Genomic DNA, 18,256 nt, shown 5'->3' on the forward strand with positions numbered 1-18,256 from the left:
CACTCAGCTCAAGAATATTAAATGCATTTTAAGCCTTTAGTCAACAGCATGTTCACTGTAGCATCTGGCTAAGGGTAAATGGTAATGCCTGCTGCCCAATGGCAGTCAAGTGATGGGATATACCTTTGCTTGAAATCGGCGGATATCTGTTTCTTTTGGCTTTCGCTGCCTTTTTCTCTCCATATGGAACTGTTTGTTTTTGTTAATTGGAGATGGAGAAAGTGAATGAGCTCTGGAGGGTGGCTTTCTATGCATGGCAAGTCCTACAACACAAGAGAGACATGTACCATCAATTTCTGACAGTCAGAAATGTTAAGTGGGCACCAAACAGTTGACTGTTACCAAATCCAAAGAGACTATGGATGTGCTAAATGTACTCTCTCCTATAACTAATTTCTGTTTGTTTATATGTTTAATCACACCAAGCAAACGGACTAATGCACATAATGTGTACTCAAAATGTCTCAAAGAAGTACTAAGGTTCTATATTCAATTTTGGGTTGAAAATTGTGCAACATGTGGAATGCCTGCTGCACACTCGTGGTGGTGGAGAAAAAGCCACCTGAGCTGTATGTCTGCTATCCTTTCACCTATCTAGGTCCTGAGGAGGGGGCTGTAAGTACATGTACACATCCTTATAAAGCAGAATGCTTATACGCAAAGGTTACTGTAGCTTAGCAGTTTTAAGCAGTCCTGTTCTTCCCTACTTAGCCATCTAGCCCTCCTAATTCCATACTGCCTAAGAGATCTAATGAATTACGTCCCTCCACAAACCTTTTTATGTTCCACCGTTTATAAATATGCTCAGGAATCTGCTAATTGTGAGGAGGGGGACTCCATGCCTTTTTGGAAAAGCAAATAATTCAATATAGCTCTAAGGTCAAGGAAATTTATTTGATACCCTTCTAAATAAATTTTCCCAGAAAATTAAAATGTCCCTGAGCTTTTTTCTCTTCACTCTCTTTTATTTCAAATCTTTCAAATTAATTTAAAACTTAAAGATGTTAACCTGACTTGCATGATCTATTTCAAATGATGTTTTAATAACACTTTTATTATGTCCACAATGTATTCTTCTTTAGAAACTGAAGAGCCAATAAAAATAACATTTTAACTTATAATGTGTTTTTAAGATGGGATACAATGTACATGTCAGGGAAACATGTAGGTTACTGGATGACGGTTCCTAGAGATTACCTGAGTCAAATTTAAGGGAAGACAGATGAAATAATCAAGAGAACGAAGAAGTACTCTTGGAGTAAACAAAACAAAACTGAAAAGGAAATTTTGGATGAGAAATGGATTGCTTCTAGAGAAACAAGGGATGACCAAAGTCGATAGAAGTGAATGGAAAACATGCAAAGTTTTAGTTGGTGGAAGACAGGATAATTATTTGAACAAGCAGTAGGAAATATCTGCAAGGATGTGGCAAACCAGAAACTGTCATGCATTGCTGATATGAGTACAAACTGGTGCAATCACTTTGGAGGGGAATTTGGCAATGGTGAAAAAGTGTAAACTCCTCGGTCTAGCAATTCTAGTAGATATAGATCCTAGAGAAACTTCTGCACATATTTACAGGTTGTTCATTGCAGAACTGTTTGCAGTTATGAAATCTGGAAACAATCTATATGTCCTGCAATGGTGGGGGGGACATATATATAAATAAAAATACATATTCATACAAATGGGGTACACTGTATGAACTCAGTTATGCAGTAGTTAAAATGAAGAACTGGAAGTATCAACATAGATTTTTAAAACAATGTTAATAGAAAAAAAGTTGCAGAATAATATATATCTGTATATTAAAAAAACATAAAACAATAGTATATTTAGACAAGTAACAATGCTATTAAAGTATAAAGACAGGGATGAGATGGTCCAGTTCAAGATGGCAAAATAGAGGCTCCTGAACTCACCTCCTCCCACAGACACTGAAACCTACACTAAATATAGAATATTCCCTCTGAAAGGAATCCAGACACTAGCTGAGTGACATGAGAAAAAACCCACATCAAAAAGGGTTGTGGCACACCTTAATCTACTAGGAGCCATTAAGAATGAAAAAAATGGTTTGGACAAACACAAAGATTTGAGAGCCAACCAAGAGCTAGGGATGGGCTGAATGATAAGAGTCATCTCCTATGCAAGACTACTCCTTCAAGACTGGGAGAGTGGCTGTTTTATCTAATGCACAGAAACCAACACAGTCAGGAAAACGAAGAAACAAAAGAATATGTTCCAAACAAAAGAACAAGAAAACTCAAGAAACAGATTTTGATGAAATGGATAAAGGATTTACTTGATAAAGAGTTCAAAATAATGGGCATAAAGATGCTCACTGAGGTCAGGAGAACAATGAGAATTTCAACAAAGTGAGAATTTTAATGAAGAGAAAATATAAGAAAGTACCAAACATAAAAAAATATTTTTAAAAAATAACATCTTAAGTACCAAACAAATCACAGAGCTAAAGAATACAATAATGGAAGTTGAGAGTCCGCCTGCCAATGCACGGGACACAGGTTCGAGACCTGGTCCCGGAGGATCCCACATGCCATGGAACAGCTAGGCCTGTGCTCTGGAGCCCACGTGCCTGGAGCCTGTGCTCTGCAGTGGGAGAAGCCACCGCAGTGAGAAGCCCATGCACCGCAATGAAGCATAGCCCTTGCTCACCACAACTAGAGAAAACCTGCGTGCAGCAACAAAGACCCAACGCAGCCAAAAATAAGTAAATAAATTAAAAAACCAAAAAAGAATACAATAATGGAGTTCAACAGCAGACTAGGTGAAGCGAGAGAAAGCATCAGCCAACTTAGGGCAATGGAATTCATTGAAACGGAAGAGCAAAAAGAAAAAACAATGAGAAAAAGTGAAGATGACTTAAAGGACTCCATCAAGTGGACCAATATTCACATTATAGGGATCCCAGAAGGAGAAGGGAGAAAGTGGCAAAGAAACAATGGCTGAAAACTCCCCTAATCTGGGAAAAGAAACAAGACATTCAGATCCAAGAAGCCCAGAAACTTTAAAATAAGATAAATCCAAAGAGACCCACACTGAGACATATTATAATTAAACTGTCAAATTTAATTTGAGAGACTCTTAAAAGCAGTAAAAGAAAAGCAACTTGTTACGTACAAGGAAACCCCTATAAGACTATCAGTAGATTTTTCATCAGAAACTTTGCAGGCCAGAAGAGAACAGCAAAATATATTCAATCTGCTGAAAGAAAAACTGCAACCAAAAATACTCTACCCAGCAAAGCTGTCCTTCAGAATTGAAGGAGAGATAAAGAGCTTTCCAGACAAGCAAAAGCTGAATGAATAAGGAGTTCATCAACATTAGTACAGCCTTACAAAAAATTTTAAAGGGACTTTTTTTTTTTTTTGGCTGCACTGCACCATGTGGCTTGTGGGTTCTCAGTTCCCCAAGCAAGGACTGAACCCAGGCCACGGCAGTGAAAGTCTGGAATCCTAAACACTAGGCCACTCTGTTAAAGGGACTTTTTCAAGCTGCAATAAAAGGGTGCTAATTAGTAACAAGAAAACATATAGAAATGTATAAATCTCATTGGTAAAGATAAGTAATTATTTAAATTCAGAATACTCTAATGTTATAATGGTGGTAAGTCATATACCAAATCTAGTATGAAGATTGACAAACAAAAATAGTAAAAATAACTATAACTACAATAATTTGTTAACGTATACACAAGGAAAAACAATGTAAAATGTGGCATCAAAAACATAAAATGAAGGGCAAGTAAAAATGTAGAACTTTAATATGTGTTTCAACTTTTCACCTTAAAATATGCTGTTATAAATATGTTTTATATAAGCCTTATGGTAACCACAAAGCAGAAACTTAGATACACAAAACAAAGAGAAAAATCTAAGCTACTATTAGGGAAGATCCTCAAGTCACAAAGGAAGACAGCAAGAAAAGAAGAAAGGAACAATGGAATTACAAAGCAGCCAGAAAACAATTAACAAAATGACATTTAGACCATATCAATCAGTAAATAATTACTTGAAATGTAAATGGACTAAATTCTCCAATCAAAACACACTGAGTAGCTGAATGGATTAAAAATTTAAAAAGACCCAACTATGCTGCCTACAAGAGACTCCATCTTTAAGAACACACACAGACTAACAGTGAAGGGGTGGGAAAAGATATTCCATACAAATGGAAACCTAAAGAAAGCTGGTGTAGTAGCTATACTTCTAACAGACAAAATAGACTTTAAGACAAAAACTATAATGAGAGACAAATAAGATCATTATACAATAATAAAAGGGTCAATTCATAAAGAGAATATAATTTTATGTAAGTTTTTTGCACCTAACATTGGAGTATCTAAATATATAAAGCAAATATTAACAGACCCAAAGGGAGAAATAATAGTACAGAAATAGTAGGGGACTTAGATTCCCCACTTTCAGCAGTGGATAGATCACCCAGACAGATCAATACGGAAATACTGAATTTAAATTACATGTTAGTCCAGATAACTTAACAGACATTTACAAAAAACTCTTATGCCAAAGCAGGAGAATACACATTCTTCTCCAACGCACATGAAACATTCTCTGGGATAGATCATATGTTAGGCCACAAAACAAGTCTTTGAAAATTCTAAATGACTGAAATCGTATCAAGCATCTTTTCTGACCATGATAGTATGAAACTAGAAATCAATTACAAGAAGAAAATGGGAAATTCACAAATACATGGAGATTAAGCAATATCATATTAGCCAACCAGTGGGTCAAAGAAATCAAGAGAAATTTTTAAAATCTTAAGAAAAATGAAAGTGGAAATACAATGTACCAAAACTTATGGGATGCAGCAAAAACAGTTGTAAGAGGAAGTTCATAACAATAAATGCCTACATTAAAAAACAAAGATATGACACCTAAAGTCAAGCACCAAAATAAACAGGTGGAACTATATCAAAGTAAAATTCTGTACCACAAAAGAAACGATCTAAGAAATGAAAAAAACCACCTACAGAATGGAAAAAAAAATTGCAAATCAGATCTCTGATAAGGGGTTACTATACAAAATACATAAAGAATGCTTACAACTCAATGGCAAAAAACCAAATAATTCAATTTAAAAATGGATAAAAGACCTGAAGAGACATTTTTCCAAAGAAGATATACAAATGGCCAACAGGTACATGACAAGGTGCTCAACAGCACTAATCATTAGGGAAATGTAAATTAAAACTACAATGAGATGTCATCTCACGCCTGTTAGAATGGCTATCATCAAAAAGAAGTAGCAAGTGTTGGCAAGGATGTGGAGTAAAGGAAACCACTGTGCACTGCTGGTGGGATTATAAATTGGTACAGCCATTATGGAAAACAGTATGGAAGGTCCTCAAATAATTGAAAATAGAATTACCATATGATCCATCAATTTAATCTCTGGGAATATATACAAGGGAAACAAAAACACTATGTTGAAGAGGTATCTGTTTCCCCATGTTCAAAGCAGCATTATTTACAATAACCTAGACATGGAACAATATTAAGTGTCCACTGACAGATGAATGGATAAAGATGATGTGGTATATACATACAATGAAATGTTATTCAGTCATAAGAAGGAAGGAAATTCTACCATTTGTGACAACATGGATGGACCTTGATTCCATTTTTGCTAAGTAAAATAAGTCAGAAAGAAAGACAAATACTGTATGAAATCACCTGTATGTGTAACTGAAAAAAAAAAAAAAAAGAAACCAAACTCACTTAAATGTGGAAATCTTAAAAAAAAAAAAAAAAAAGCCAAACTCATAAAAAGAGATCAGATTTGTGGTTACTAGAGGCAGGGGGTAAAGGGTGGGGGAACTGGTCAAAAGGTACAAACTTCCAGTTGTAAAGTAAGTACTAGGGATGTAATGCACAGCATGATGACTATAGTTAACCCTGCTGTGATGGTGTATTTGAAAGTTAAGAGAGTAGATACTAAGAGTTCTCATCACAAGTGAATTTTTTTTTTTTTATATCTACATGAGATAACGGATGTTCTCCCACAGGAGTGAAAGTTCTGAATCCCATGACAGGCTCCCAAGCCTGGGGGTTTGGCAACAGGAGGAGGAGCTCTCAGAGAATCTGGCTTTGAAGGCCAGTGGGGTTTGATCACAGGAATCCCACAGAACTGGGGAAAACAGAAACTCCACCCTTGGAGGGTGCACACAAGGTCTTGCGTGCACCAGGACCCAAGGAAAAAAGCAGTGATCTCATAAGAGACTGGGCCAGACCTATCTGCTAGTATTGGAGGGTCTCCTGTGGAGGCAGGGGGTGGCTGTGGTTCACTTCAGGGACAAAGACACAGGTGGCGGTACTTCTGGGAAGTACTCATCAGCATGAGCCCTCCTGGAGGCTGCCGTTTTCTTACCAGGACCTTGCCCTACCCAACAGCCTGTGAGCTGGCTGTGTGCTGGGATGTCTCAGGCCAAACGGCCCACAGGGCAGGAACACAGCCCCACCCACCAGCAGGCAGGCTGCTTAGTCTTCCTGAGCACACAGCTGCCCAGTTAACACACCCCTTGATACAGCCCAGCCCACCAGAGGGACAAGACACAGCTCTACCCACCAGTGGGCAGGAACCAGTCCCTCCCACCAGGAAGCCTGCACAAGCCTCTTAAGACAGCCTCATCCACCAGGGGGCAGACAGCAGAAGCAAGAAAAGCCTCTACCCTGCAGCCTGCAGAATGGAAACCTCAATCACAGAAAAGTTAAACAAAATGAGACAGCAGAAGAATATGTCCCAGATGAAGGAACAAGATAAAACCCAAGAAGAACAACTATGTGAAGTGGAGATAGGCAATCTATGCAAAAAAGAATTCAGAGTAATGATAGTAAAGATGATCTAAAATCTCAGAAAAAGAATGGAAACACAGATCGAGAAGATACAAAAAATGTTTAACAAAGACCTAGAACAGGGGCTTCCCTGGTGGCGCAGTGGTTGAGAGTCCGCCTGCCGATACAGGGGACATGGGTTTGTGCCCTGGTCCGGGAGGATCCCACATGCCGCGGAGCGGCTGAGCCCGTGAGCTGTGGCCGTTGTACTCCGCAACGGGAGAGGCCACAGCAGTGAGCGGCTCGCGTACCGCAAAACAAAACCAAACAAAAAACAAACAAAAAAGACCTAGAACTAAAGAACAGAGATAAATACAATAACTGAAATGAAAAATACACTAGAAAGAATCAATTGCAGAATAACTGAGGCAGAAGAACGAATAAGTGAGCTGGAGGACAGAATGGTGGAAATCACTGCCAAGGAACAGAATAAAGAAAAAAGAATGAAAAGAGATGAGGACAGTCTAAGAGACATCTGGGGCATTAAATGCACCAACATTCACATTATAGGAGTCCCAGAAGGAGGAGAGAGAGGGAAAGGACCTGAGAAAATACTGTAAGAGATAACAGATGAAAACTTCCCTAACACAGGAAAGGAAACAGTCACCCAAGTCCAGGAAGCACAGAGAGTCCCAGGCAGGATAAACCCAAGGAGGAACACGATGAGACACACAGTAATCAAACTGACAAAAATTAAAGACAAAGAAAAAATACTAAAAGCAACAAGTAACATAAAAGGGAACTCCCATAAGGTTATCAGCTGATCTCTCAGCAGAATCTCTGCAGGCCATAAGGGAGTGGCATGATATATTTAAAGTGATGGGGAAGGAGTCAAGATGGTGGTGTGGGAAGACATGGAATTCGCATCTCCCCACAACTAGGGTGCCTGCCGGCTGCTGGTGAGAGACTCTGACCCCCAAGGAGACGGGAGGAACCCCAGAGTGAACCAGTAGGACGTATGGGAACCGAGGGGGGAGGAGAACTGGAGGCCAAGATTGGCGCCCCTGAGGCCGGGGAGATCAGGAGAGGCAGGTGGGAGGGACTCTCTGGGAAGAGCGGGAAAGGAGCAGCGGGTGATTGCCTGGCCCACTCGGGCCAGGGAGCTTGCTGAGCTGCCAAGCCAGTTCTCCCTGCTCCAAAGCCCCATCCAGGCTGCGTGGGTCCTGGAGGCATAGGAGGGAGGCCGGGGAGATCAGGAGTGGCAGGCGGGAAGGGCCATCCAAGAGGAGTGGGAAAGGAGCAGAGGGCTATTGCCCTGCCAACTGGGGCCCAGGGAGCCTGCTAAGCTCCCAGGCTGGTCCCCTGTGATCCAAAGCCCCCTCCTCCAGGCCATGTGGGTCCTTGGGGGCATAGGAAGGAGGCCGGGGAAATCAGGAGAGGCAGGTTGGAGGGGGCCTCCAGAAGGAGCAGGAGTGGAGCAGAGGGCAACTGCCCTGCCCACTAGGGCAGAGGGAGCCTATTGAGCTCCCAGGCCAGTCCCCTGCCCTCCAAGGCCCCCCCTTACCCCACCTCCAGCCACATTGGTCCTGGGGGCATAGGAGGGAGGCCCAGGAGATCAGGAGAGGAAGGTGGGAGGGGCCCTCCCAGGCCCCAGACCAGAGGAGCAGAAGAGGAGAGGAGGGCATTTGCCCTGCCCACTTGAGCCCAGGAAGCCTGCTGGGCTCCCAGGTGAGGTCCCCTGCCCTCTGAGACCAGGGGTGGGAGGCACACCTGGGCCCCTTCTGTTCCTTGACCCTAAGCCCCACCCCCCACAGCCCCCAGGGCCTTTTCCAGCCCTGTGGGTCCTAAGCATTGGCCCCACCCACCGCACAAATCTCCCTTGCTTAGGCCTCCCTCTCCACAGCCAAGGGCTCCCCCACCCCGCCCTTTTTATTTTTCTTTTCCCTCCTCTTTTTTACGATTGTGGTACTGATGTACTTCCCAGTTGTTGATTCATCTACATTTTTATTTTTACACTCTTTTTAACGTATCTATTAGTTTCCTAGTCTAATTTTATTTTTTACATTGTTATTGTTCTATTTTTTATTTTTTGCTGCCCCACGCGGCTTGCAGGATCTTAATTCGTGAGCTCTGCAGTCGGAGCTCCAAGTCCGAACCACTGGACTAACAGAGAACCTCAGACCCCAGGTAATATTTATTGGAAGTGAGGTCTCACAGAGTTCCTCATCTCATCAGCACCAAGACCCAGCTCTGCCCAACAGCCTACAAACTCCAATGTTGGAAGCCTCAGGCCAAACAACCAGTAAAACAGGAACACAATCCCACTCATTAAAAAACAAAAAAAGAAACAGCAAAAAAATGTCACAGATGAAGGAACAAGGTAAAAACCTACAAAACCAAATAAATGTAGAGGAAACAGACAATCTACCTGAAAAAGAATTCAGAGCAATGACAGTGAAGATGATCCAGAATCTTGGAAACAGAAAGGAAGCACGGATTGAGAAAATAGAAGAAATGTTTAACAAAGATCTAGAAGAACTAAAGAACAAACAGAGATGAACGATACAATAACTGAAATGAAAAATACACTAGAAGGAATCAATAACAGAATAACAGAGGAAGAAAAATGAGTAAGTGAGCGGGAAGACAAAATGGTGGAAATAACTGCCGAGGAGCAGAATAAAGAAAAAAGAATGAGGGCTTCCCTGGTGGTGCAGTGGTCAAGAATCTGCCTGCCAATGCAAGGGACACAGGTTCGAGCCCTGGCCCGGGAAGATCCCCCATGCCGAGGAGCAACTAAGCTTGTGTGCCACAACTGCTGAGCCTAAGCTCTAGAGCCCACAAGCCACAACTACTGAAGCCTGTGCACCTAGAGCCCATGCTGCACAACAAGAGAAGCCACAACAATGAGAAGCCCTCACACCACGATGAAGAGTAGCCCCTGCTCACCGCAACTAGAGAAAGCCTGCACACAGCAACGAAGACCCAACACAGCTATAAATAAATAAATGTATTAAAAAAAAGAAAAAAAGAATGAAAAAAACTGACAATCTCAGAGACCTCTGGGACAACATTAAACACACCAACATTCGAATTATAGGAGTCCCAGAAGAAGAGAAAAAGAAAGGGTCTGAGAAAATATTTGAAGAGATTATAGTGGAAAACTTCCCTAACATGGGAAAGGAAATAGTCACCCAAGTCCAGGAAGCACAGAGAGTCCCATACAGGATAAACCGTAGGAAAAACACATCAAGACACATATTAATCAAACTAACAAAAATTACATTCAAAGAAAAAATATTAAAAGCAAGGGAAAAATAACATACAAAGGAATCCCCATAAGGTTATCAGCTGATTTTTCAGTGGAAACTCTGCAGGCCAAAAGGGAGTGGCAGAATATACTTAAAGTTATGAAAGAGAAAAACCTACAACCAAGATTACTCTACCCAACAAGGATCTCATTCAGATTCAATGGAGAAGCCAAAGGCTTTTCAGACAAACAAAAACTAAGAGAATTCAGCACCACCAAACCAGCTTTAGAACAAATGCTAAAGAAACTTCTCTAAGCAGGAAACACAACAGAAGACCCACAAAAACAAACCAAAAGCAATTAAGAAAATGATAATACGAATATACATATTGATAATAACCTTAAATGTAAATGGATTAAATGCCCCAACCAAAAGACACAGACTGGCTAAATGGATACAAAAACATGACCCGTATATATATACTGTCTACAAGAGAGCCACTTCAGAGCTAGGGACACATACAGATTGAAAGTGAAGGGATGGAAAAAGATATTCCATGCAAATAGAAATCAAAAGAAAGCTAGAGTAGCAATACTTGTATCAAATAAAATAGCCTTTAAAATAAAGACTGTTACAAGAGATAAAGAGGGACACTACATAATGATCAAGTGATCAATCCAAGAAGATATAACAATTATAAATGTTTAGGCACCCAACATAGGAGCACCTCAATACATAAGGCAAAGGCTAACAACCATGAAAGGAGAAATCGACAGTAACACAATAATAGTATGGGACTTTAACACCCCACTTACACCAATGGACAGATCATCCAAACAGAAAATAAGTAAACACAAGCTTTAAATGACACAATAGACCAGACAGATCTGATATTTACAGAACATTCCACCCAGAAGTGGAAGAATATACTTTCTTCTCAAGTGCATATAGAACATTCTCCAGGATAGATCACATCTTGGGTCACAAATCAAGCCTCGGAAAATTTAAGAAAATTGAAATCGTATCAAGCATCTTTTCTGACCACAACGCTATGAAACTGGAAATCAATTACAGGAAAAAAAATTGTAAAACACCCCAAATACATGGAGGCTAAACAGTGCACTACTAAATAACCAAGAGATCACTGAGGAAATCAAAGAAGAAACTTAAAAATACACAGAAACAAATGACAACGAAAACACGGCGACCCAAAACCTATGGGACGCAGCAAAAGCAGTTCTAAGAGGGAAGTTTACAGCTATTCAATCTCACCTCAAGAAACAAGAAAAACCTCAAATAATCTAACCCTACACTTAAAACAACTAGAGAAAGAAGAACAAAGAAAACCGAAAGCCAGTAGAGGGAAAGAAATCATAAAAATCAGAACAGAAATAAATGAAATAGAAACAAAGAAAACAATAGCAAAGATCAATAAAACGAAAAGCTGGTTCTTTGAGAAGATAAACAAAATTGATAAAGCCTTAGCCAGACTCATCAAGAAAAAAAGGGAGAGGATGCAAATCAATAAAATTAGAAATGAAAAAGAAGAAATCACAACTGACACTGCAGAAATACAAAGGATTGTAAGAGACTACTACAAATAACTATATGCCAATAAAATGGACAACCATGAAGAAATGGACAAATTCTTGGGAAGGTTCAATTTTCCAGGACTGAACCAGGAAGAATTAGAAAATATCAACAGACCTATCACAAGTAATGAAACTGAAACCTTAATTAAAAATCTTCCAACAAACAGAAGTCCAGGACCAGATGGCTTCACAGGAGAATTCTATCAAACATTTAGAAAGGAGCTTATACCGATCCTTCTCAAACTCTTCCAAAATATTGCAGAGGGAGGAACACTCCCAAATTCATTCTACAAAGTCTCCATCACCCTGATACCAAAACCAGAAAAAGATACCACAAAAAAAAGGTAATTACAGACCAATATCACTGATGAACATAGACACAAAAATCCTGAACAAAATACTAGTAAACAGAATCCAACAGCACATTAAAAGGATCATACAGGGCTTCCCTGCTGGTGCAGTGGTTGGGAGTCTGCCTGCCGATGCAGGGGACACGGGTTCGTGCCCTGGTCTGGGAGGATCCCACATGCCACGGAGCAGCTGGGCCCGTCAGCCATGGCTGCTGAGCCTGCGCGTCCGGAGCCTGTGTTCTGCAATGGGAGAGGCCACAATAGTGAGAGGCCCGCGTACTGCAAAAGAACAAAAAAAAAAGGATCATACAACATGATCAAATGGGATTTATCCCAGGGATGCAAGGATTCTTCAATATATGCAAAATCAATCAATGTGATACATCACATGAACAAATTAAAGAATAAAAACCATATGATCATCTCAGTAGATGCAGGAAAAGCTTTTGACAAAATTCAACACCCATTTACAATAAAAACTCTCCAGAAAATGGGCATAGAGGGAACCTACATAATAAAAGTCATATATGACAAACCCACAGCAAGCATCATACTCAATGGTGAAAAACTGAAAGCATTTCCACTAGGATCAGGAACAAGACAAGGATGCCCACTCTCACCACTCTTATTCAACATAGTTTTGGAAGTCCCAGCCACATTAATCAGAAAAGAAAACGAAATAAAAGGAATCCAAATTGGAAAAGAAGTAAAACTGTCACTATTTGCCGATGACATTATACTATACGTAGAAAATCCTAAAGATGCCACCAGAAAACTACTAGAACTAATCAGTGAATTTGGTAAGGTTGCAGGATACAAAATTAATGCACAGAAATCTCTGGCATTACTATACACCAACAGTGAAAAACCAGAAAGAGAAATTAAGGACAAAATCCCATTCACCATTGCAACAAAAAGAATAAAATACCTAAGAATAAACCTGCCTAAGGAGGCGAAAGACTTGTACTCAGAAAACTATAAAACACTGATGAAACAAACCAAAGATGACATAAACAGATGGAGAAATATATCATGTTCTTGGATTGGAAGAATCAATATTGTGAAAACGACTATAGTGCCCAAAGCAATCTATAGATTCAATGCAATCCCTATCAAACTATCAATGGCATTCTTCACAGAATTAGAACAAAAAAATCTTACAATTTGTATGGAAACACAAAAGACCAAGCAATGTTGACAAAGAAAAATGGAGATGGAGGAATTAGGCTCCCCGACTTCAAACTATACCACAAAGCTACAGTAATCAAGACAGTATGGTAATGGCACAAAAACAGACTCAATATAGATCAATGGTACAGGAAAGAATGCCCAGAGATAAACTCACACACATATGGGCACCTAAATTACGACAAAGGAGGCAAGAATGGACAATGGAGAAAAGACAACCTCTTCAATAAGTGGTGCTGGGAAAACTGGACAGCTACATGTAAAAGAATGGAATTAGAACACTACCTAACAGCATACACAGAAATAAACTCCAAATGGATTAAAGACTTAAATATGTAAGACCAGACACTATAAAACTTTTAGAGGAAAACATAGGAAAAACACTCTTTGACATAAACCACAGCAAAATCTTTTCTGACCCACCTCCTAGAGTAATGGAAATAAAAACAAAAATAAAAAATGGGACTTAATTAAACTTAAAAGCTTTTTAACATCAGGGAAACCGTAAACAAGACAAAAAGACAACCCTCAGAATGTGAGAAAATATTTGCAAATGAAACAACAAAGGATTAATCTCCAAAATATACAAAGAGCTCATGGAACTCAATATCAAAAACACAAACAATTGAGTTAAAAAATGGGCATTAGACCTAAATAGACACTTCACCAAGGAAGACATACAGATGGCCAAGAAGCATATGAAAAGATGCTCAACATTACTAATTATTAGAGAAATGCAAATCAAAACTACAATGAGGTATCACCTCATGCTGGTCAGAATGGCCATTATCAAAAAAGTTAGAAACAACAAATGCTGGAAAGTGTGTGGTGAAAAGGGAACCCTCCTACACTGTTGGTGGGAATGTAAATTGATACAACCATTATGGAAAACAGTATGGAGGTTCCTTAAAAAACTAAAACTAGAACTACCATATGACCCAGCAATCCCACTACTGGGCATATACCCTGAGAAAACCATAATTCAAAAAGAGACATGCACCACAATGTTCACTGCAGCACTATTTACAGTAGCCAGGACATGGAACCAACCTAAATGTCCATCAACAGATGAATGGAGAAAGAAGATGTGGCACATATATACAATGGAATATTACTCAGCCATAAAAAGAAACAAAACTGAGTTATTTGTAGTGAGGTGGATGGACCCAGAGTCCGTCATACAGAGTGAAGTAAGTCGGAAGGAGAAAAACAAATACCATATGCTAACACATGTATATGGAATCTTAAAAAAAAGTTACCGATGAACCTAGTTGCAGGGCAGGAATAAAGAGGTAGACATAGAGAATGGACCTGATGACATGGGGTGGGAGGGTGAAGCTGGGACGAAGTGATAGTAGCATTGAGTATATACACTACTGAATGTAAAATAGTTGGCTGGTAGGAAGCAGCAGCATAGCACAGGGAGATCGGCTCGGTGCTTAGCAATGACCTAGAGGGGTGGCATAGGGAGGATGGGAGGGAGGCTCAAGAGTGAGGGGATATGGGGACATGTATATGCATATGGCTGATTCGCTTTGTTGTGCAACAGAAACTAACATGGTATTGTAAAGTGATTATACTCCAATAAAGATGTATTAAAATAAATAAATAAAGTAATCAAAGGGAAGAACCTACAACCAAGAATACTTTACCCAGTAAGGCTCTCATTCAGATTCAAAGGAGAAATCAAAGCTTTACAGACAAGCAAAAGCTAAGAAAATTCAGGACCACCAGACCAGCTTTGCAACAAATGCTAAAGAACTTCTCCAGGCAGAAAAGAAAATGGCACAACTAGAAACAAGAAGAATACAAATGGAAAAGCTCACCATTAGGCAAACATACAGTAAAGGCAGGAAATCATCTGCATGCAAATATCATATATCAAAACCAGCAACTGTGAGAAGAGGAGAGCAAAAATGCAGGATATTGGAATTGCATTTGAAATTTAAAAACCAGCAACTTAAAACAATCTTGTTTATATATAGACTGCTATATCAAAACCTCATGGTAACCACAAACTGAAAATCTACAAAAATACACACACAAAAAAGAAAAAGGAATCCAAAGACAACACTAAAGTTAGGCATCAAATCACAAGAGAAAAGAACAAAAGAGAAAGGGAAGAAAACAGACCTACAAAAGGAAATCCCAAACAATTAACAAAAGGGCAATAAAAAAATACATATTAATAATTACCTTAAACATAAATGGATTAAGTGCTCCAACCAAAAGACACAGACTGGCTGAATGGATACAAAAACAAGACCCATATATATGCTGTCTACAAGAGACCCACTTCAGATCTACGGACACATACTGAATGAAAGTGAGTGGATGGAAAAAGGTTTTCCATGCAAATGGAAATCAAAAGAAAGCTGGAGTAGCAATACCCATTTCAGATAAAATAGACTTTAAAATAAAGACTGCTGTAAGAGACAAAGGACACTACATAATGGTCAAGGGATCAATCCAAGAAAAAGATATAACAACTGTAAATATATATGCACCTAACATAGGAGCACCTTAATATATAAGGTAAATAAATACAGCCATAAAAAGAGAAATCAACAGTAACATGATAATAGTAGGGGACTTTAACACCCCTCTTTCATCAATAGATGGATTATCCAGATAGAAAATAAATAAGGAAACACAGGCCTTAAATGACACATTAAACCAAACAGACTTGATATTTATAGAGCATTCCATTCAAAATCAACAGAGTATACATTCTTCTCAAGTGCACATAGAACATTCTCCAGGATTGATCGCATGTTGGATCACAATGCAAGCCTTGGTAAATTTAAGAAAACTGAAACCATATCAAGCATCTATTCCAACCACAAGGCTGAGATTAGAAATCAACTACAAGAATAAAACTGTAAAAAACACAAACACGTGGAGGCCAAACAATATGCTACTAAACAACCAATGAATCACTGAAGTCAAAGAGGAAATCAAAAAATACCTAGAGACAAATGAAAATGAAAGCAAAATCTATGGGATGAAGCAAAACAGTTCTAAGAGGGAAGTTTATAGTGATACAATCTTACCTTAGGAAACAAGAAAAATCAGAAATAAACACCTAAACTTACACTTAAAGCAACTAAAGAAAGAAGAACAAACAAAACCGAAATTCAGTAGAAAGAAAGAAATCATAAAGATCAGAGCAGAAATAAATGAAATAGAAACAAAGAAAACAATAGAGAAGATCAATGAAACTAAAATCTGGTTCTTTGAAAAGATAAACAAAATTGATAAAAGCTTTAGCCAGACTCATCAAGAAAAACAGGAAGGGGGCCCAAATAAGTAAAATGAGAAATGAAAAAGGAGAACTTACAACAGACACCACAGAAATACAACGGATCTTATAAGAGACTGCTACAAACTAGATGCCAATAAAATGGACAACCTGAAAGAAATGGACAAATTCTTAGAAAGGTAAAATCTCCCAAGACTAAACCAGGAAGAAATAGAAAATATGAACAGACCAATCACAAGTACTGAAATTGAAACTGTGATTTAAAAACTCCCAGCAAACAAAAGTCAAGGACCAGATGGCTTCACAGGTAAATTCTATCAAACATTTAGAGAAGAGTTAACACCTATCCTTCTCAAACTATTCCAAAAAAATTGCAGAGGAAAGAACACTCCCAAACTCATTCTATTAGGCCACGATCACCCTGATACCAAAACCAGACAAAGATACCACAAAAAAAAGAAAATTACAGGCCAATATCACTGATGAACATAGACGCAAAACTCCTCAACAAAATACTAGCAATCTGAATCCAACAATACATTAAAAGGATCATACAACACGATCAAGTGGAATTTTATCTCAGGGATGCAAGGATTTTTCAATAACTGCAAATCAGTCAGTGTGATACACCACATCAACATATTGAAGAATAAAAATCCTATGATCATTTCAATAGATGCAGAAAAAGCTTCTGACAAAATTCAACAGCCATTTATGATAAAAAAAACTCTCCAGAAAGTGGGCAGAGAGGGAACATACCTCAACATAATAAAGGCCATATATGACAAATCTACAGCTAACATCATACTCAACAATGAAAAGCTGAAAGCATTTCCTCTAAGATCAGGAACAAGACAAGGATGTCCGCTCTCACCACTTATACTCAACATAGTTTTGGAAGTCCTAGCCACAGCAATCAGAGAAGAAATAAAAGGAATCCAAATTGGAAAAGAAGTAAAACTGTCACTGTTTGCAGATGACATGATACTGTACATAGAAATCCTAAAGATGTTACCAAAAAACTACTAGAGCTCATCAATGAACTTGGTAAAATTGCAGGATACAAAATTAATACATAGAAATCTGTTGCATTTCTGTACACTAAGAAGATCAGAAAGAGAAATTAAGGAAACAATCTCCATTTACCATTGCATCAAAAAGAATAAAATACCTAGGAATAAATCTACCTAAGGAGGCAAAAGACCTGTAACTCGGAAAACCATAAGATGCTGATGAAGGAAACCAAAGATGACACAAACAGATGGAAAAATATACCATGTTCTTGGATTGGAAGAACGAATATTGTCAAAATGACTGTACTAGCCAAGGCAATCTACAGATTCAATGCAATCCCTACCAAATTGACAATGGCATTTTTCACAGAACTAGAACAAAAAAAACTTAAAATCTGTATGGAGACACAAAAGACCCTGGATAGCCAAAGCAATCTTGAGAAAGAAAAATGGAGCTGGAGGAATCAGGCTTCCTGACTTCAGACTATACTATTGATACAAAGCTACAGTCATCACAACAGTATGGTACTGGCACAAAAACAGACATATAGCTCAATGGAACATGACAGAAAGCCCAGAAACAAACCCATGCACCTGTGGTTAATTAATCTACAACAAAGGAGGCAACACTATACAGTGGAGGAAAGACAGTCTCTTCAATAAATGGTGCTGGGAAAACTGGACAGCTACATGTAAAAAAAAAAATGAAATTAGAACATTCTCTAACATCATAAACAAAAATAAACTCAAAATAAAGACCTAAATGGACCAGATACTAT

At 38.8% G+C, this 18,256-nt stretch overlaps 1 protein-coding gene across 2 annotated transcripts in view; it reads right to left on the reverse strand.

The window, feature by feature from the left end:
* The window catches only part of CEP95 (centrosomal protein 95), a 59,195-nt gene that overhangs the window by 8,393 nt on the left and 32,546 nt on the right, over positions 1-18,256 (reverse strand). For both annotated transcript variants that reach the window (XM_065896835.1, XM_065896836.1), the window contains exon 12: positions 124-263. In XM_065896835.1, the coding sequence (XP_065752907.1) occupies positions 124-263 (140 nt within the window). The remainder of the gene's footprint in view (positions 1-123; positions 264-18,256) is intronic.

The sequence above is a fragment of the Phocoena phocoena genome, chromosome 19 (genome assembly GCF_963924675.1).
Source record: "Phocoena phocoena chromosome 19, mPhoPho1.1, whole genome shotgun sequence".
NCBI classification, from domain to species: domain Eukaryota; kingdom Metazoa; phylum Chordata; class Mammalia; order Artiodactyla; family Phocoenidae; genus Phocoena; species Phocoena phocoena.